Source organism: Cyclopterus lumpus, chromosome 12 (genome assembly GCF_009769545.1).
Source record: "Cyclopterus lumpus isolate fCycLum1 chromosome 12, fCycLum1.pri, whole genome shotgun sequence".
Taxonomy (NCBI): Eukaryota; Metazoa; Chordata; class Actinopteri; order Perciformes; family Cyclopteridae; genus Cyclopterus; species Cyclopterus lumpus.
The window spans coordinates 7,215,387-7,237,681 of record NC_046977.1 but is presented as its reverse complement, the minus strand read 5'-3'; the positions used below and the strand labels follow the sequence as shown (position 1 = coordinate 7,237,681).

Sequence of the window (22,295 nt, the reverse complement as noted above, 5' to 3'; positions counted from 1 at the left end):
CTTCAGCCTGTGACACCGGCAGTTTTAACCTTACATCTCTTTGCCTCCTGGTTGTAGAGGTGCTGGTTGGGACATTCAGCCAGAGAAGCTGGACTTCAGCCATTTCCACAGAAAACACCTCAGAGGAATACCAAAGCACCTGCCGCACATCGACAGGGAAGGGTAAGCCCATATTATCTCAGTTATGCCGTGAGGATTGTCTTCTGTCTCTAATGAAGCCCACATCCCCATCATCCCTGATGGTTTCTTCCTCTTTTTCAGGATGAACAAAAACAAGTTTGAGGAAGATGACGGTATCGACATGAATGACATCGAGAGGTTTCTACCCCATCTGCGTTCTGTGAGTCACTGACTGGTTTTCTCTTCTTTTTTAAAAAAAAGAAGAAGAAAATGCCTCATTCTGAATATTTGTAAAAGAAACCCTCTGTAGTTTTGTAAAGCAGTTATTCTGCGGCAGAAAGCCTATCACCAATATAATAACCTCACAATCCATTGTTTGGTAGAGAGCGCCCCCTGTTGGCATAAAGTAAAACATTATATGTATTGACTATAGAAATGGTGCTGTGGTAAGGTCCATAGTGAAATTACCAGAATATGAAACATTGTGGCAAAAAGAGGAAAATAATTTATATTTAGTGTAGTTTTTTTCTGTTGAATGACAATCAATACATGTAAAACCATTCTGCATTTATATTATGTTATAAATGAGACTAGTTGATTATAAATGAACATTTGGTGACATCTGCTGGTCAGATGCTGAAGTGTGCTGTAACCGACATGAAAACTGCTTCAGAACGTCATACTGACACCTGTTGGTGAAATGTATGTACAGCATTTATACCTCAAGCCAATAATGTTGTTTCTTTCTGTCAGTTTAATACTTCTTCTGAGCTCAATTTAAAGAATAGATTCATGTTTTCTTGTTGTTTTTTTTCAAGTCAATCTTAAGCGACACATAATTGCTCACTGAACAAGATGAAGAAACCCCCCTTTTTGTTTCCCGGTCCACAGTTTCCTTGCTCAGCTTCAAGGTGGTGTGTTTCAGCGGGGTGACAGAATTCCCTCTAGGTCGCCAACGTCAACCTCTTCTCTTCCTTCCCAGCTCTCTCAGCCAAAATGTCTTCCATCTTTTACAGTGTTTGAGCTGGTGCCTTTCTCTTTCCTTCCCCTCTTGGCTTCTGCAGCCAAACTACGTTTCACCTCTCATATTTCTTCAGCCAAGATGGGCCTAGCCGCGCTACCAAGATGGCTTCCTCGTTGTATAGCTCCCGAGCCAAGATTGTGGTTTCCATTTATTCAGTTACAGCCAAAAGAGGGGTCAACTGCGTTTGTCTGATGAGCTTGGTATCGGATACGTGTGGTCACTGGGATGCAGCGAGGTCGGAGACACCGAGCTGGGGAGGGATCGCCACTTAGTCATACCGTAGCTGTCTCTCTTCCTCTCTGTCTGTGTTGGGTATCACACCGCCGGCATCTTTAAAGTTCCCCAAAGCTTTGCCAGGCAGAGTCACGCAGCGGTGATGCCAAAGCCACACTTGTTTTTTGTTCTAATGAGGCCATCCATTGACAATATCCTCATTGGTCTGGGAGAGCCCCCGAGACAACTGTGAGGGCACTCAAGTTCGTATGTTCCACTTTCAGGGCCAATAGTTTAGAAAAAACACACTATGACATAAATAACTGAAACCACATTCAAACTCCAGTTGAACTGCATTGGAGTGGTTTGCAATCAAGACTATAGAGACGTTATTTTTTGTGTCGTGTTAAATATGGAAGTTGTTTACTAGTATTGATATTGAATTGATAAAAGCTTTTTTACTAAACGGCCACTGTGCCACAGTGTTATGGGAGAATATTAGTGTTGGATGGTGTGTGTGTGTGTTCCATGGCTCAGATCAAGGCAAAAATCCCTTCCAAGTCACACTCTGTGTGTGTGTGTGAGTGAGAGAGAGAGAGAGATGTCTGCTGATTTGATGATTTGATGCAGAGTGTGCTGGCTGTGAGGATTTCTCATCCTCCTCACTGTATCCAAACCAGTGTTGTACAGGGGATGTTTGGACGTACATTTGCTGAAGTACTGTACTTAAGGAAGAATTTGAGGCATTTGATTCATCTTTTCATTACATTTCAGACAGAGAGATGTTGTACTTTTCACTCCACTCCATTTATCTGACAATTATAATCACTACTTGCATTACAGATTAAGATGTTACGTAACAAAGCAAATGATAAACTCATAATAAAATACATCACATTGGAACCTCATACAAAAAAGCATTGTGTATTGCCCATTGTTATCTTTTACATGTTGATCAGTTACTAGCCGTTCCACCAAAGAGAGATATGCCCTCCCTCAAGTAGATACAATTAACTTAATTCGGAGGTTTGAGGCCTGAAGAGGATAAATGGTTCACAAAGAAACATTTGAATAGTAAAACAATTTGTGAAGAATATATTAAGATTCGGGTGTCAGAATGTTGTTATTTTCTACCACAGTAAACCTCTCAAGACCCCACAGGTTTATCTTGTGACAGTTTGAGCCACTTTATAGTCCAGTTATCTCCAGACTACAACAGCAAAGTCCTACTTAGACATTGATGAATCAGTATTAACAATCTAATAATGTAACATATCATAATATATCAGTCACAGGGGACATTTCACTGCAGAAAAAGTACTTTTAACTGTGATAGTTAACTACATTTTGCTGTCAGTATTTTTTAGTTAATACTTAGTAATGGAGTATTTTACATTGTTCTATTTGTATTGCTAAAGCATCTGAGTACTTCTTTCTCAAATCCTTACTTGTGCATCGTGGATGTTAACAGGCTTTCGTTCTTTTTCTTCTAAAAAAGATAATATTGTAATAATAATAATAATATATATTTTTAAAGAATTATCACCCAAGCGTCTCATTTCCACTGTGGAACATCATCCAAAGTCTCCGTCTCCATTCGACACTTCGTGCCAACATTCACTTCCTCTTTCCAGGAGACGGAATATACTTACAAATAGCCCCGGGATAAAGGAAACATCTTGTTTGTGTGTGTGTGTGTGTGTGTGTGTGTGTGTGTGTGTGGGGGCGTGGCGTGTGAGTAACTCTATGAGAAAGGGCTTCCTTTTGCCCTCAGATGCTGCTGCACCTCTACTGGCCTCTCTGGAATGTCAACCTGCTCATACAATACTTCTGCTTTCACGTCCACCTTCAGGTTGTAATGACCGACGCATCCGGGGGTCACAGATTGAGTATTTAGCTGTAGGTTTACGTCGGGTAAAAACAAATATACAGTGATGGGATGAAATAAGATGGCAGTAAAACCAGCGAGGCAGAAAACTAGTAAAATGTTGATCTGTCATTGCAGGTCATTCCACAGCAAAATCAAGAATCCTTTTAATACATTTATTGTGCAGATGGCACCGCGGTGTTTTAAAACTAGCTTGTCAAAAATGGGAAAAATATGTATATTTTTGTTTTTTTATTTAATTTCAGAGTTTACAGATAATGTTACCATTTATTGAAGGACTGTGAAATGTGTCCCAGGCATCATCCTCACTGTTTGAAGACAACAGCTTCACTGTATCCTTTTTATATTGGCCAGTTGTACATTTATAAATCCACATCCATTTTTATTATGTGAAAGACCTTATATTGTGACAGGTGTGTGTGTGTGTGTGTGTGTGTGTGTGTGTGTGTGTGTGTGTGTGTGTGTGTGTGTGTGTGTGTGTGTGTGTGTGTGTGTGTGTGTGTGTGTGTGTGTGTGTGTGTGTGTGTGTGTGTGTGTGTGTGTGTGTGTGTGTGTGTGTGTGTGTGTGTGTGTGTGTGTGTGTGTGTGTGTGTGTGTGTGTGTGTGTGTGTGTGTGTGTGTGTGTGTGTGTGTGTGTGTGTGTGTGTGTGTGTGTGTGTGTGTGTGTGTGTGTGTGTGTGTGTGTGTGTGTGTGTGTGTGTGTGTGTGATTTTGATAAAATGTTGTATTTGATCATAAGACTCATCTGAAATAGAGCAGCTGCTCCTGTTTCTGTACGACTGTTGTGACCTGATGTTCTTTCCCATGAGGGGATTCATTGGCTGCAGAGATCATGTCAACTCGGTGTTACCAGAGTCCAAGCAGTATCCATGAGGGATGTATCCTCAGCGTGCTTATAAGCACTGTTATCAACGGCACGTTTAAAGGAGAAGTTGTAACATTTTGGGACATTTGCTGCTTCTTTTTTTTTTTCACATAAAAGCGAGAAAGCGTATCTCCCAAGACTTTTCCTTTCTTCTTTTATTTTTTTTATTTTTTTAAATACGGCAATAACTAACCCGTTTTATCATAATTTGCAACCGGATACAAATGACTATACGTTTATGATTCAAAGTGATTCACGTCAAGGTTTTTTTTTCTTTTTTCTTCCACTCTGTCAGACTTGAAATTCTAAAATTCTTTAAGAATGGAGGGCACCACGGGAGCAACAGAAGGTTAGGGTTCGACCAAGCAGAGAGGGAGAAACCGGCCAGTCATTTGGGAGACATCCGGTCTCTGATCCGTGAACAAAGACGTCCAACAGTGGAACAAAGCAGCAGTCTGGAGCTGAGATATCGCAGACTGCTTGGCCCCTCCGTCTGGAAGTGTACGTGCCGCAGAGCAGGAATCCAGTTGAGAAGGGACGCTGGGGGTGGGGTGGTCTTTTTGGGCGGTCTGTCAGCTGTCAGTGTGTCTGAGACCGGCATTCCACTCATAGCATTTCACTCGCACGCATTTATTATTCCCGTATGTCTCTGCTCACCTCAAACACACTGGTTTGTCTCCTGCAGGTCTCTCCTATCACTTTTTTTAAATTTTTAAATTTTTTTTTAAAAAACCTCGTCTCCCTCGGGTTCTTCCTATTTGCAGTTTCCTTTTTCTTATTCTCTTCTCACCGCCATCATTGCGCTCCGCCCCTCCTCCCTTCTCTACTCATGGCGGCGTTCACTCCTCCCCTCCATCCCTCAAATGTTGGTAGGCAGCAGAACAATATCCAGTGGGGTCATGGTGACCGGCAGCCCCCTCCCTGTGGTCTCTTCCTGCTATTGTTCCTGGTCCTACTGCTGCTCGGCTCCTCCACTCTGTTAACCGCACACATACTGGCGTAATCACCACCGTGCACTGCTCTTGCCTCAATCGCTGGAGACTTGAAGACACGTATGACAGCAGGGATACCTTGGACAATTGGTTATTAATGCTACAGAGGTATTCAATAGTGGTGCACCAGGGACCTGATCTGTTCCACGTATCACATCGGAAAGACATTAAATATGCACACACAAACAAGATTAACCAAATGTATTCTATTCCAAGGGCACGATGAAGAAACGCATTGTAAAACAGTTGATGATGGGGAATAACAAAACCAAAATCAAGGATAAATTGCTTTCATGCCCCATTTTTCTTTTTCTCCCTCCTGAACTGTCTTATATACTCGGCGTATAACTGCTGTGCTAAATCCCTAGAAACGAGGTAACCTCCAGCCTCTGCCATAATGAAATTCATTTTCTTTCCCGAGTATGTGTTTATGCTGGGCTGAGTGCTGTCCACGGTGTCAATTTATGGTGATAATATAGTAGTGAAATCGGGTGGTTTCACCGTAGAGAGCAGCCAAAAAAATGTCCTCACAAGTATAGGAGTCATATAGTCGGTCTGCTCAAGTTTCAATGGAACCCAACCCTGTACGCTCACAAAGGATCCGTTTTGATTCTGCAGAGAAGATGAGGTGCTGTTAATGTAATGTAACACAGAGAGCACATATGATTGAAGTTTGGGGGGGTCGAGGGGGCTATAACAGAGCTGTAAGCATGTGAAACCTGCTGCTGCAGCAGTGGTTGTCGCATGATTATATTTCTGTCGGGTACTACAGGTTATTTTCCCTTCCTTTCTCTGAGACTTTGATCCCACAATGGCTCCATCTCCTCCTGTAGCCAGACCCCGAGTTCTTTGATGTGCCTGTCTATCTGTCGGTGCTCTGCTGTGGCCCCAGCCTCAGATCACTTATTAAATGAGACACGGATGTCAGGACCTCACATCTTTTCCTCTTATCACCGATCGCCCACCATACCTGACTGTGGCAGCTTTCAATTTTTTTTTCTTCTTCTTCTGGCATGGTTGGCAGGCCTCAGCTGCAGAGTAAGTTGCATGAAAGGCCTGAAGTAGTGATCATGAAACATGGAACAAATCTTTTGCCACAGGGATTTCACAGAAAAACAATTCTAAATCCTACATTTGAACTTGATTTCTGACTTAAGAGAGCTAGACACATCCAGGATCACCGCAGCAGCGCGTCACAGCCAATATCGCATTATAAAGCACTTCCCATCGCTTAATTCTCATGGTTGGAATGCACTTTGTTTTTCATCAATGAATGTTTATTATGAATGGGGGGAAAAAAGAGCTCACCAAAAATATAAAAACATCGCCAATTATCTATTTTAAATTGAACACTGTTCAGATTTGAGTGTGAGTTATAGGTAAATGCCACTGTAGCACACTGAATGACAAGCACTGCATTGTGGGGATGCTAAAGAATCCTGCACTTTACAATTGGAACAATATTTTGTACCACACTGATTTGCCAAAATTATTAGATGTACCTTTCACAAATGGACGATGAGATTGTTAAGATTATATGTACTGTTAAAGGAGTTGAACACATTTCCACTTTCCCTTTTTGAAACAGTCCTATTTAATGGTTCAGTTATGTCGCTTTGTCGACTGGACAAAGAAAATAACAAATCCAATCGGAGGCCACATAAATGTTATTCATTTGGGCTTGGCAAGACGGCAAAAACGTCCAAATTCGTTCAGCCTATGCATTTCAGCTGCCCTCTCTATATTACGTGCTTGCTATCTTGTATTTACAGTCTCTCTTGTTTTCATGCTCGCTCTCTCTTTCTCTCTCTCCTCTCAACGGCCTGTCCTGTAATGCCACCCCTGGGGCAGTTTTAAATTTATTGCTTTTGGCCGAGGGCCCTCGCAACATAAATAAGCTGAGGCAAACAATGGACGGGCTGAATGAGCATCATACCAGAATTGTTGCACACTCGAAGGCGCAGGAAGACGTGCACTTCACTTTCTATGCCATTGCAGAGAAAGTTCTACAATCATCGTTCTCCGTTTCTATTCTTCATATTTCCATCCCTGGTTGGCGTTTCTCATTTCCTCACGGTGCTCCCTTGTTACTTATACCCCCCCTTTCACGCACAAGCAGCGTCATTGTTATGAATGGATCGACAATGGTCTCTGACCCAGGTCAGTGACCCATCTGGCAAAACCATGTGGAAAAAAAAGTAATAAACGTTTTAGATACTACTTGCGGTAAGTCGTAAAAATGTAATGGCTAAATCATGCATTACTTTCAGAGGAGATGTGCTTGTTGCTCGGGAGCTACGGTGGGGGGGGGGGGGGGGGTCTGTAAAAAGGCACATCCTCTTTTTGAGCATCCCAGGTAGCCTCTCCCAGTGACCTATGATTTTCTCTGGATTGCTACGCGGTGTGTCAACTTCCTCTGAAGGCAGACGCTCACACCCAAGCACATAAAACAATGCGCACATGAAACGCCCCCCCGATCAGGGTTGTAAAGTTTAAACTTGACAGCAAACCACTTTGTATTTTTCTTGGTTGTTGGGTGAGCTGTTGGCTCTGTGAGTGACAACCGAGACTCGCTGTTGAGCGTTGCTCTTAAGGCTCGTGCTTTGCAGTGATGCCCCCCCCCCCCCCTCCCGTTTTTAAAATAGACACGTGAATACATATCAAGACAAACGGGCGATTGCAGTACGCCACGTCGTTATATTTCCGTCAAATTGATCGAGTTGACAAGTTGTTTTGTCACTTTTTTTTCTTTTTTTTTTTGGAGTCCACGTCTAAAACAACTCTTTAAACTAATATTGTCCTTTTTTTTTTTTTAATTGGCTTTTGTGACAACGAACGCTTTACTTTTCAGCCCTGCCTCTAAGACAGAAATAATCTAACTAATTAACACCACTCGCCCACAATGTCATCCATGTCTCAGGGATATAATGACCTCAGAGAAAACATGAAACCTATTCAGATGTCATGAATCTGAAGTCATTGGTCCTAAATCCCTCAGCTAGCGCATGCTTCCATTGTGTTGACGGCTCCAGTCATTTCCATTTTGTTCTTTCCTTCAAACTTTACATGAATCACGTTGTCAAAACTGTCTCTTTTTCAATCAAAACACATCCACAGCCATCCTTTCCATCGACTCAATAATCTCCACTACGGTCTTTTCTCGCGGAAATTTCCAGCATCCTGCTCCGCGACGGCCAATCAAATGTATTCAAACGCACATTGATGCTATATTTCGGTAGGTGCTATACTATTTCTTTGAAGCTCTAATTGGGTAATTCCAGTGTTTCCCTTGTGATTTTTTTTTTTTGAGATGGAGGATAAATTGACTGGCCGTGACAACTTTCTCCCTTTTATGAAAGCATGTCTGATAGATGCTTGTTGATCTATTCCTCTTAACTCAATACCGCTGGATAACATTTGATATTCTCTGTAGCTGCAGCAACACATTCACACCAATGTTTGTACGCAGCTCCATTTTTTGTTGTTGTCTGAACACGACTAAAGATAGATGATTGGGTGAAGAGGTATTTTCCTGGATCCCTCTGTTCATCAACATTAGCATTAACTGAAACTGTCTCACCCAAACCAAAATACACCTTTTTAACGGTCTCTTGATAATGTAATTAGGATTTAAGTAATACAATTTAAACTTTATGGTCTTTACTCTTACAAATATACATAATTCAACGGACAAAATCTCTTTCTGTCGGTTTTTTTAATCTGATCTCCGTCTCTTTCCCACTTTACACAGCCAGCCCCCCCCCCCCTCACCACCCCTGTCACGTCCACAGGGCTCGCGCTGCCTGCCGTGAGGTGAGGGGTCTCCTGGCTGGGGACCAGGACGGCCCACGCCTCCCTTTTGATCTGCCCCGCACTGGCTGCTACCTGCAGATAGCATATTCACACACACAGCGCTCTCCCTTTCAGCCTCAGAGACAACTCTACATCTCTCGCTTCCTGCTTACAAACTGTGCACACAGCTGTGGGTCCAATGCTTTTCTCTAATGCAATGCTGGTTCTTTTTTTTTTAGGGGGGGGTGGAGACTATTCAAAAGAGCCGTTTATCTTATTTAGAGCAAGAATCTTGAATAATATTTGGAAAATATTACAAGTTAAAGTGTGTGTGTGTGTGTGTGTGTGTGTGTGTGTGTGTGTGTGTGTGTGTGTGTGTGTGTGTGTGTGTGTGTGTGTGTGTGTGTGTGTGTGTGTGTGTGTGTGTGTGGGGTCATCTGGTTACCATTTGAAGGCAGAATTACAGCTAATGATATCCTAGAGGAAAACTACAGTAGCTAAACATGCAACAGTTCCTCCGTTTCTTTCTTTTCTTTCTCCACCTACTTTTCCTCCCCGTCAGGCGGCTCTAGCGGCAAGTTGTTTGAGTCTGGGAAAAAAAAGTAGATTTCATAGATAATAATACTTTTAGGGTTTATACGTGAAGTCTCTGCTCAAAGTAAAGCTTTGTACTAACAGACAGTTTAAGTGTGTGTTTGTTTGCCTTTTTCTGGATATTGCTGTGCCACATGTGTAGAGTGCCCGCCTCTGCACGCTCCCACACACACACACACATGCACACGCACACACACACACTTTCTGCCTCTCACATCTGGATTTAATCAGAATCCAACAATCCCTTTGCATACTCTGGAAGAGAGAAGTAGGTTATATCAAGCAACCTCATTATAATATCATACATTCATAATACAGTGTGGAAGTCTGCATGTACAGTATGTTTGTGAAAAAGAGAGAAGCGGAGAAATCTACGTTTGCTTCACTGCACCGACGCTGTGCTTGTAAAGTGTGGTGATGGTCGATATGTTCATGTGAATGCTGTCCTTCTGAATCAGTAGTGAAACAAATCTGACCTTTTTCTTTTCTCGTCTGTATGAAATCCACCACAACCTCTCGTTACTTCTCTACCAAATACCAACGGAAACGAAAAACATGAATGCAAGCAAAATCCCCAAAATAGAGTGCTGTGGGAGTACAAGTAGATTTGAATAATCCATATGAATTATGACTTCTTCTAGAGCAATGTAAAGAGGAAAATACAATTATCCTAGATAGATCCATGATTGACTGAGCATGAGACACTGATAGACACTGACTCTTTGGTTTTAATTCTCTTTGGGGGTACACAGAACATTTTATTTATAAAGGATGAAGTGAATTGTACCAAAAGCTAAAACGGTGCACAGAGCCCCACCTCCCTCTCTACAGACTGTGGTCACCTTCTTGCACACCGCATTGGGTTGAAAATGTGGGGCTACAACACACACACACACACACACACACACACACACAGAGCTCACATTGACATTGACGTTAACTGAAACCAACTTGAGCATCCACAATGTATACAGTGTACAGTATCTGCTTGCACACTGTATCTACACACGGTCCTGGGCCACCTGTAGCCATGGTAACAGCTGTACATAGTGATGCTGAGCTAAGGGCCGGTGTGCTGTTTGACCGACAGGGCTGATGTTTAATGGATGGTTTTATTTCCTTTTGCCAGGAAGGGAAGTTTGTAAGTAAAGAATACATTCAATGGTAATATATATCATAGCCACATGCCAACAAAATGTATATAATACATTAAAAATAATATATTGTTTATTTACCTGAATAGATCATTATGATCTCGCACTTCAAGTTTTAATATCATCAAATGAAGTGTTTGTACCTGTGCCAACATCTAGTTAAACGGGAAGCAGCACGTTGCCCGAGGCATGCCGGGAGTCTTTATATTCTGAGAAATGTTTGAACCCAGAAAGAAAGAAATTCCATTGATACCTTAAAGTCTTGAAAAGTGCTGCATCCTGGCAATATTATAAAAAATATATATTCCAGCAGAGATGACATTACACAGCTTTCTCTCACACAGCTGCCTCTGTCTTCACTATCTGTCACAGACACGCATGTTAGGTTTCGATTAATCGATCAGTCAATCGCTGTTTTGATAATTGATTGATGGTTGAATTTAATCTATTTCCTTAAGCAAAACATCATTTCTTTAAACGTCCTTTTTTTTAAATGTCACATCTAAGAATTTATGATGAGCATTTCGCTTGAATTCTTTCTGACATTTATAAATGAATAATTAATTGACCTGATCAACAATTCGTGGCAACTTTTTAATAACCATTTCTTTCTCTTCGCCTCTCAAATTGGAAGTGTCACTGAAATAAGATAAGATACAACTTTTTATAAACATGAGTTTTTTTTAGTTTTTCTTTTTTATGTTCGCATTGAAGAAAATAAAGAACTATAATGATAATTGAAAAGCAAGCATGTCATCTACTTTTGCATGTGGTGGAGAATTCTGTGGATACTTTCCAGAAAGTGATCGTCTGTGTCTTCTATGATTTGTCCCCAACAGGTCTTCCCACCCCTTCCTAATGAGGCTGAGATCACACAGACCAAAAAGCTCTTCCGACGCAGGAGGAATGACCGACGGTAATGACACGCACACACACACACACACGCACACACACACGTACACACACGTACCTACCTCAGTGAGAGGGAATGTTTTTGCTGTTGATGTCAGATGTCAGGACAGGAATGCAGCCTCCACACACTTTTTTTTTTTTTAAAACACTGCGGAGACATTCACATTTTGTTCATGTTTAATAGGTCACTCACCAAAAATGTAGCCAGTTATTCAGTCACCCGTGTTTGCCCTCAATACTTGGGCTTTCTTTCTTTTTTCTTCAATTATGCATTTACTCGTCTTGCTTTGTGACATTTAACCTCGTTAACATCGTCCTTCTGTCCCCAAACTCTTAATTCTGACACAAAATATTGTTGCTGGCACACTCTGGAATATAATTTCACCCAAGTCTGACTTCACTGAGACCACATTCTTAAGAGAGGAAAAAAAACATCTCTCTCTCGTTCTCTCACTCCCTGCCCTGATGTCACTGGAAAACTGTTCTTCAGTTGCTAAGAGACAAGCAAAGAGAAAATATTTTGGTTGTATTTGTGGTATTAAAAAAAAAAAAAGAGGACATTTTAGCTATGCCAAATGGACAAAAGGACTTTCATCCTTTTTTTTTTAAGTATAGAGAGTAATTGGTTCTGTCATGCGCTATTGTTTTTATGTTTGACAGACGCTGCACAGACTTGGCAAAAAGAAGGGAACAAAAATATAAACTTTGACTAAAAGCTGTTTGCTTCAGTTTCAGTCTATTTGTTTTGTGAGCTGGAAAATTAACAAGAGGCCATCCGGTTTGCGTGTATGCTTCCAATAAAACAGTGTTGGCGATTTTTACAGTTTGTTTTTGAGGGGAGATTTCACATACATAAGTGTGTGTGTGTGTGTGTGTGTGTGTGTGTGTGTGTGTGTGTGTGTGTGTGTGTGTGTGTGTGTGTGTGTGTGTGTGTGTGTGTGTGTGTGTGTGTGTGTGTGTGTGTGTGTGTGTGTGTGTGTGTGTGTGTGTGTGTGTGTGTGTGTGTGTGTGTGTGTGTGTGCGTGTTCATAAGAGTGTGGGGCCTGAGAGGCTGACGCTGCTGTTTTTATTATGTTATATGAAGTGAAACTTTGAACGCAACACCAAAAAGACAAAACAGGATAGTGGGAAATATTCACGTGGATGCTTCAGTTATGTCAGAGATGGTGACATGGGATCAGCTGCACGTTGACCAAGGATTCGGAGCACTCCGTTTTACACCTTGCATCAAAGCATACCACTTTCTCAACACACACACACACACACACACACACACACACACTAGACCATTGCTTTTTCTATCTTTTGGGAACAATTGAAAAGGAAAAATGTGAAACGTACAGGACACTGCCTCGTATGCTCAAACTGAACAGCCGGAGTTAAACCTGTGATTCAGGGCTTACCAAATACTGAGACATGTTGAGCTTGAAGGCAGATTCTTAAACTTGGAAATAGCAAATTCTTATCACATGGTTGAATAGCTTAGTTAATCTGAAGCTTTCAACCACAATAAATAAGAAATGCAATCTCGTTGGACTAAAGGTATGTATTACTTTCCGCTCCGTGACTCTTGAGGGATGACATTAGACACGGATACGTAAAATGTATTTCCCTGCAAACCTTAAAACTTGAGTTTTGATAGAAATATCCCAACAGGCTTTGATGTGAATGCAATATTGCCAATCCATATTAAGTATTCATCTCTTGTGTGGTTTTATATATATATATATATATATATATATATATATATATATATATATATATATATATATGCATATATATATGCATGCAGTCTGGGAAAAGCCTTTTAACCTCAAGCCCCCCGTAAACCAAAGAGTGGCGTGGTACATGTTGGCCACATGTATTGCACTGGTGAGATGGAGAAAGCTGAGTGAGAGAAGATGTACTAAAAAAACATTTTTAAACTTGAGTCTTCATGAATTGAGCCAATTGCTTCGTGTATGTTCTTTGTAAAGGTTTCCTGTTGCGCTTTAAAAACAAACAATCGGGGCTTTAAGAAATTATTATTATAATGTTTTAGTTAAGGAAAGGTTAGTAAAGTTAGCTTGGTAGTTAGGAAGACCCAAGAAACATATGTATATGTAAGCAAAGGTTAATCAGAACTACCCCTCACCCAGAGAAGAGTAGAACACGTATTAACGTGTGGAAGCAGCTGATTGTAGGAGATAATTTCCAGTCGCCACAGAAAATGGCCTCCGTATATTTTCCTTCATGAAGCTTAGCATGTTTGCTCATCAAATACATTAACTGCACGTTCGCCTATCAAACATGCTAATCCTCTTATCTCTCTATTGTCTTCAGGTTCCCAAACAGAACACAACAAATAGCCTGTGGCCATGAATATTAATTGTCAGGAGAAACCGAGAAGTTAATAGCGTGATGTTCTCATATGTATTCCGTGGTGTATTGTCAACACAGCTGGGAGAAGAAAAGGAACCGATGCTGAAATATGGAGATAAATATTGATCCTTTTGAATACATGTACAAGGCGTGAGGGTTGTATTGCATAAAGCGCAAGAACCATAAACTGAGTGAGACTGTGAACTTGAGTAAAGGAAAAGTGTAGGCTGGCTGCGGCAGGGAGGAAAAGAAAGGGGAGGTGGTGCATGTGTTTCTACTTTAGTATGCACGTCAAGCAGGGCTGAAATTAGTTGTGATTCACTGGAATGTGCTGCTCGCTGCTCTCGACTCCAGAAAAGGGGCAAAGGAGAAGCTAATATGCTCCTTCTTCTTTGCTTTTAAGCGCTGGACTTAATTCTTTCTGTCTTGCGAGAACAATTTACTCACAGTTGAACAAAGATGATATAACACTCGGCCTCCCCGCCATCCAGGTTCCCACTTTGCTGTTGTTAAGGGATAAATAAACAAATACTTAAAGGATAATGCTTAAGAGTCTGTGTGGCACCAATTCCAATCTGTTTTATGATGAATTGTAAAAGTGCACAGTAGGTCTGCTCGTTTTTTTCCCTTCTGCACGAACCAGCTGCTTTTCTGCTTCTGGCCCACGGAAATTCGAAGTTATTGAATTTATTCAAATTCATTATTCATTATTCAATTCATTATTAAAACTTGTTTAAAATGGAGCAATGCAAATGTTCAGTCAGGCAGCCCAAACCCGTCGCCTCACAGTCCATTAAGCCAGTGTGTTGTGGCCAGCGTGGAGCTCCGGGCCCAGTTATCGACTGTGTGGCCTGCAGGCTTCTCTTCCTCCGGGCCGATCGATTAGCTGGTCTGGGTCAACCAATGGATCCACGAGTTGCCCGTCCACATGCGTCCACAGCAACCGCCTCGATCGATCGCCAGTATCCGACCACCTCCCATGATCACAACTGCCAATTCATTTCACATTCTCAGTTCCCACTTCCTGTAGTTCTCTGCATGTTGTTTGAATGATGTGGTTATCAACCTGTAGTCTTTTTTTGTTTGTTTGCTTGTTTCCCGCTTTGCCGCCCTGCTTTTTTCCCCTCCCCGCTATCCTTTATGACCTCCTGTCTTCTCCTTCGTGCCATCTACCAAACATTCCCTTACGTTTTCCCACGACCTGTATCATCCTCCACTCTTCATCCTTCCACCCGTCTGCATCATGGCTCGCCCTCCCCTCCTGCTTTTAGAGCGGTTGATCGGTTCACCCGGGACCAGTTAACTGTACTTCTGGCTCCGGGGGAAAGCGGCAGGTCTCAGTCAGGTTAGTGACGACGTAAACCAGATACTGGGCACAGAATTTAACCTGGATACGTGTTCGGCATTTGCCACTGCTTGGATTTATTCTACTCGACTTAGTCTCAGCATTCAAAAGTCCGCTGATAATTGTTTAGACAAGTATACGATTTCTTTAATTAAATACTTTTCAAAAGCTGAAAATACAAAGTAGGTCGGATGAAAATAGTGATTTTAAACACGCGGCCATGCAGCGTCAAACACTAATTTAAATCTGATTAGTACCACAATGTTTCAGACTCATCACCTCAGCCCAAAGAAAATTGCATTTTCTCATTTGATTGGATGGTCGATTGCAGCCTCAGACTAAGTGTCTAAGTAACAAGAAAATTGTGAGATGAAACTTCACCAGTGACCCCATCATTTATCCTTAATGCAAACATCTCCCTCGACAGCCAATCCGATCAACACTCGAGCTACCGCAGAGCTCAGTCATTAAATATGATTAACATTTCATTACTGTGTCACGTTCACCTCCCGGCATCACCAGAAGATCAGGAGAAGGGCTTAGTTGAGCTGAGCCTAAACTAACAGCGCGTTTAAAGATCAAATTGATTGTCAGATGAGTGAACGTGGGTTCGAGATAGACGCACTCGAGAGTGTCTCTGCAGAGGAGGAGATTTTATAATCTTCATTAAATGAGATTTCTGCAGGCAATGTGAAGCTATTATACTTTATGATTCGGTAAAACATTGGTGAGAAAATTAAAACTTTAATAAGCAGCGTTTGTTTTTCTACAGCAAACATTTAATATCTACAGACATTGAAGGATGCTGAGAGGGAGCGCCTGACGAGCGGGCTGCTGAGCATACGACTAAGGCGGGCTCTGGGTCTTTGCATAGAGAGGAAGAAGGCAGGCTGTTGAGTGGAGGAGTCAGAAGATGAACTGTCTGCCAACCTCCCCAAGAGAGCCCAGCAGAGGGGCCAGGCGAGACTTAAACCAAATGAACCACACACAAACTATACATACCCTGGAACACATTCACTGTGTCTGTGCTTCTGCCAGCGCACAAACACACACACATACAGACAGATGACAATTTAACTTGTAAATATTTTAATTACCAAATGTATCCACTGATTTTATTTGTCAGTGAATCCATTCATTATTTGTTTGGTAAAGGTTCAAAGATACTGTGAAAATAATGGTCTTCTTCTGCACAGCCGACAGTCCAACACCCAGAAGGCTGATTTTGTGCCGTGGTCGTCACGCCAGCATCATTTCAGTTTACACTGAAGCTGCAGTTGCTAGAACTAGTCAACCTTTTTATTTTTGACAATATCAAAAAAAACGTGTACGAATTGCAATTATTTTCATTATTGATTAGGCTGCCAACTATTTCCAGAAAGCTGTAGAACTCCCTATTACAACAGTCCAAGATGACTTGATCAAATATTATATTTTGTGCGACCAACCGTCCAAACCCCATATTCAGTTTACTGCAATGCAAGCAGCACACTCTCACATTGGAGAACCTGGACCCATTGGGTTCTTTTTTTGCTGAAAGATTTGCTTTCAAAGCCGCTGTACGGCTGCCTCGACTTCCTCCGTATTTGTGGCCATTTCTTCTATATTTGTCATGAATGTTGCTGGTAAATAGAGGAAGATGATACCTTGATAACTCAAACCTGTTTGACTCTGAGGAAATTAAAGATGTGTTTTATGTTATTGTGTTCAGCCGCTGTGTGAGTACACATTTATGTTACTGGCCGCTTGGTTCAGAGCCCTTTTCCACTTTTATTTTCTTTATTTTTTATCCATTATCTCTCTCTGCCATGTATTAGTGCTGCAGCCTTTCTAAAGACGCATAGAAATATATTAAACGTTGAAGTTTAAAGAACATTTCCAAGGTTGTTCAAACATACATTTTCAAAACCTCAACTTGAGTGTGACGGACCATTTCCTTTCACGAGGAAGAATAGCTTATGTGCTTTTGTAGTGCAGTCTCAAAAATGTCTGACCTATCGATTCACCTTTTCATCTTTTGTCCAGAAATCAAGCTATTGACAGTCGGTTAAATACAAAAAATGCAAGGAAAGGCTTTTGTGAGAAATGATGAAAACCCACATGAACTTTAACCGTTTTTAAGGGAAGTTGCTTTTCTCTGCTCGTCAATCCAGTCTCCTCAAGGCCTCAACAGTCAAACGTCGCCGTTTTTGTATCTTTTCTTTTTGTCTTCTTCAAGAAACCTTGCTTCTTGTGTTCAGTCCTGTTTGTTGAAATCTGTTTGGGCAGACGGATCAAAGTCTGCCTTCACATAGTACACAATATTAAACATTTGTATATGCATCATAATTTCTTTATACCAAAGCAAATGCTGAAGCTGGCTATCGGTTTCAAGCAAACGGCTGGATCAAAAGGCCCTGCAGGTCATGTCGCCAATTATGCAATGAGTTACAGCTCTGAGTTTTGGTTTTGTCTATTGAATACATCCCATTTGGCAACTAGCTAGTTTCCCTTCTTCTGTAGTTTCTGGCAAGGAAAATTAAGTTAATTAAGTTTGTGGTGAAATACAGCGGACACATAGTGGGCTGCTTATACAGCCTCGTTGACGACTTTGGCCAAAATCGTTACAGGTTTTGACTATTCAAGCGAACCGCAATAAAACTGATAGTTTCATTATCCTTGATTGGAAATCTGTCACTGACTAGTTTTATACATACCTATGCCCAAAAGATGTAAATCCCCTTCATTTGATTGGACAATTTCACTGTGAAAAAAAGACTCTTAGAGCGAAGTATATCTGAGCAAAGGTGTGGTGGTTCACAGACTGAGACAGATGATAGGCTGCCTCCTCTGTGCCACGGCGACTAATCCCCTGGACCATATGTCAGCGGCTTGTCGAGCCAGAGTCAGTAGAGCAAAAGGACAGAGCTATGCAGCCCAGGAAAACACAGACGTACTGTGCGTCCACATGTAAGCAGTCATTGTGCTTTTGATTTTTTTTTAGTCACTTAAAGATTGGATCCGTAGATGACGGTTTACTGTTGGTGTCTACTTGTGAATTATCCTTTTCAAAAAACTAGTGGTGAGTTTTGAATGGGCACAGGGGGGGGGGAGGCTGTAGAACATCATGCTGCCATTGTGACAGATTGGGACGGTTAAAGTGTAGCAGAGCAGCTGCTCCATCCCAATGAAGCTAACTGAAACCTGCTCTCGTTCCAGGAGACAACAGCGGCCTCAGGGAGGAGGAGGAGGAGGAGGAGGAGGAGGAGGAGGAGGAGTTGGGAAGAACCAACCTCAGCTGATACAACAGCAGTCACCACAGCATCAGAGGGATCAATCCCAACATCAATCCCAACATCAATCTCCAAACCAACAGGAGCAGAATTTAACAGAACTGGGAGACAACAGAAACGGTAGTGCTGGCCGGCCGCCTCGCCAGTATCAAGGAGGACATGGGCAGCGCCAAGTTGGACCCCCCCACCACGGATACAGCCAGAACCGGCGTTGGCACCACAATCAGAAAGGTCAGGGGCATGGACAGACAAACGTTACAGGCGATAAAGGAGTTCCCCCGAGAACAACCAAAGACAAAGAGACTGAGAATGTAAAACCAGACGACAAGCAAATCAAACCACCTCACGACAACAGCAGTAAGAGCCCCAATGAATCCCCCAGACCCGAGTTACCACCCAATATCAATGCTTTCCCACATCTGACCGGTCGAAAGGAATCTCCCAACCCACCAGGAAGTGGAAAAGGAGGCGAGGGCCAGTCGGAGCCGCCCAAAATCAGCTTGCTGCAGTCATCGAAGGAGAGGCTGAGGAGGAGACTAAAGGACAAGGTACCGAAAAGCTGCTTAGTGCCTGTCAGTCAGTATTAAGGCAATCAGGACCAATGTGTATGTGTACACACACACACACACGCTACCATTTAGTCTCATAATTACTTTCTTTATGTGCGTGCACACACACACACACACGCTGTCATCAAGGAGACTCATAGCTTTCTTACACTCCCTTTCTTCGGGTCATTTGGTGAAGAAACCAAAGCAGCAGTAGCGAAACAGTTTTTGATGTTTTCTATGTGCACTAAACTGGCGAGTCAGCCGACTGTGTGGCTACTCTCCACTTCGCTTCCTCCTCTAACTCGTTACCACCACGGGGTGGTTTGATTTGACAGCATGGAACTCCCCAGCAGGCAGCGAGGCAGGAATTCATAAACAACCACGGCAATAAATCAATGAATCCCGTCTCGGAGCCAGCTTTTACTTGATTTAGATTATGTACTGACCTCCAGCAAATAAAATGCAACCTATTTGAGCAGCGTTTGAGGGACGTCCCCTCACATTTTTAATGCAACTACTGCCTTCATATCAACTATTCTTGTTAAATTATTTAATGATTTATTTAAATTGTCTATATCTTCTGATAAGCCTTTCAGAGACCACCGATAAAACTATTTAGAATGAATATCGGCTGATGGTGATCATCGCACCATCACTCAAATTGATGGAACAGTTCCAATAGACAGATATAGGTAGTATAAATACATTTACAATGCACGTAAACAATACACACTTTTTTTATGGGATCAAGAGTGTTAAAACAAGATGCAGTTTAAAATCAACCGAAATCAAGAGTTGGTGAAATAGAATCAGTTTTTTTTTATCTTTCCTGTGTACTTCCATGTGTACAGCCATTCTTTTCTAACTAGAACAACTTCTCTGTAAAGAATACAAAGTCGGCCTACAAACAAATCGCGAAATTGAATACTGCCACCTGCCACTCATATCCATTTTCATCTTCCGCCTCAGGAAGAGGCGCTTGTGGAGGCGCCGGGCTCCGGATCACAGAGCATGGACCGGCTGGTGGACCTCCTCAACAGCATGAGGAGCAACAGCAGCGGGGTGGAGCAACAGCTGGCCACCTTCATGGAGGAGGCGCAGTGCTCGGCGACGTCCGAGGAAACCCTGGCTCAGGTGGTCGGAACCATCTACGCCAAGGCCGTGTCGGACAGGAGCTTTGCTGCCACCGCCGCTAAGCTCTGTGACAAGATGGCCCTGTTCATGGTGGAGGGCACCAAGTTCAGATCGCTGCTCCTCAACATGTTGCAGGTGAGAGCCCTGCTGGAGAATCTCTTCCTCTGCAATATTGTCTGCTTTATTGTTGAGAGTTCAATATTACAAACTTATTCATGAAATGGACCTGCCTTGTTTTCTCTTTTTATATGAACTCTCCTAACTTAGCGTAGCGTAGTTGCCTCTCACAAAGATACAATTTGAGAAAGATGCAGCTTTACGATAAATATTAGTCCAAATAATAGTATTGGATTTGAGATGACCCACTTGATTTAACAAATTCATTTTACAATATTGCATGTCTTCTCAATATTGCTGGACAACGTAGGCTAGTTCTGTTTTTTAAATTGTATTCTTTTACTTTTTCTTTTGCGACACAATGCATGTTGTTATTGCAACACATCACTTCAAATTAGTAGAGTAGATTCAGGCAGATACGTCGGTCTCTCGTGATTGGCTAGTAACAATTTAATCCCCCACAATGGAAATCAAATAGAGTGGAGGCAAGGTCAGACTGGATGAAAAACAAAGGGTAATGAGTTGACTATTATTGATGATATCAGGCAAATGTATTCGTTACACGTTGATAGAAACCAATACAGTCTGGTACAGCATGCTATGCCGATCGACAGAAGATTATCCAGTGTTAATATTGTTCCGTTTAAAGTCATTAATCACTTGTGCAGATGTGCTGCTTTTCTCTGCTTTTATATAATTGAAAAATGTAATATCTTTGAATTTAGGCGTACAAAACAGTCAGTTTTAAAATATTTCAACCGTGGCCCTGACATTTTAGAAACAAAATTGTCAATTGATTAACCAAATCGTCAGATTGAGTGTTAACGACCCCCCACTAAAGTCTGTGTGTAGCTTTGACCCTAATATCCCAAGAAATGCAGTACCTACTGTAAACAAGACCTCTGTGTGTGTGTGTGTGTGTGTGTGTGTGTGTGTGTGTGTGTGTGTGTGTGTGTGTGTGTGTGTGTGTGTGTGTGTGTGTGTGTGTGTGTGTGTGTGTGTGTGTGTGTGTGTGTGTGTGTGTGTGTGTGTGTGTGTGTGTGTGTGTGTGTGTGAGTAAATGTCAGTAAGTAAAGTAGCTAATCTAAACACCCAGGGGAGAGACCCCCCCCCACACACACCCATTAACGGCACAGTTCCACTCGTGCACCCATGATGACAACAAGCTCTCAGCTGTTATATATTCCACTGCCTGTCTGCCCCTCCTCGTCCCTCATGAGCTCTCCATTACTGTGCTCTCCTGTCTTATTGCCTCCTTTCACCCAGAACGACATGGGCCAGTGGCTCGCTATTTCTCCCTGCTGAACTCTCTCTCGCTCACACCATGCTCCTCCCTTTCACCCCTTCCTCACTCCTGATATTCAGACGAACCTCGCCTCAGTCAGTCTAGAAATAGGCAAACGAGACGTACGCTCTTCAGAAGACAGTCGAGGTCTAAATGAGAAGCCACCTGCTGCCTTCGTTTCACTCGTACTCCTCGTTTCTTCTCCTGCAGATGCTCATTTCGACCGCACTTTCCTCTCTTCTCTGCCTTCTGTTTTTGTTTTCCCATTAAACACCTCTTTCTTTAGATGTTGCCATTTTTTATCGCAGAACCCAGCAGTAGTGAATCCCACCTACATCTTTTTATTCATCCATTTCTATGCTTTTTATTTATTCCCTCTTTTTCACAGCTGTGTGATCAAAATCTTCTTTCATTTCTCGCTTTCTTTCCCACTTCCCAGCCGGCATGGACCCCCTCCTCGTCTTTGGCTTTTAGGCTTTTTTTGTTGTTGTTGCTTTAAACCCTTTTTAATGCCACTAGTGGGTTCTTGAAGGCCGTCATTAATAATGTTGCTTTCAGATCCCTGGATCTCAATATGGGGGCAATTAGTATAAAAAGAAAGGCATCACGGTTTGTTGTTGCTTTCATTAAATGTGGTCAGCTGGTTGATGGCCGTGAAATATGCTATTTATTTACA

The 22,295-nt window shown here is 42.1% G+C and overlaps 1 protein-coding gene across 1 annotated transcript in view; it reads left to right on the top strand.

The window, feature by feature from the left end:
• Positions 1–22,295, top strand: part of ctif (CBP80/20-dependent translation initiation factor) — a 47,644-nt gene that overhangs the window by 15,045 nt on the left and 10,304 nt on the right. The window contains 7 exon segments of the mRNA XM_034547347.1: positions 58–162; positions 262–340; positions 11,482–11,558; positions 15,187–15,221; positions 15,224–15,260; positions 18,459–19,080; positions 20,053–20,352. Of these exon segments, the coding sequence (XP_034403238.1) occupies positions 58–162; positions 262–340; positions 11,482–11,558; positions 15,187–15,221; positions 15,224–15,260; positions 18,459–19,080; positions 20,053–20,352 (1,255 nt within the window).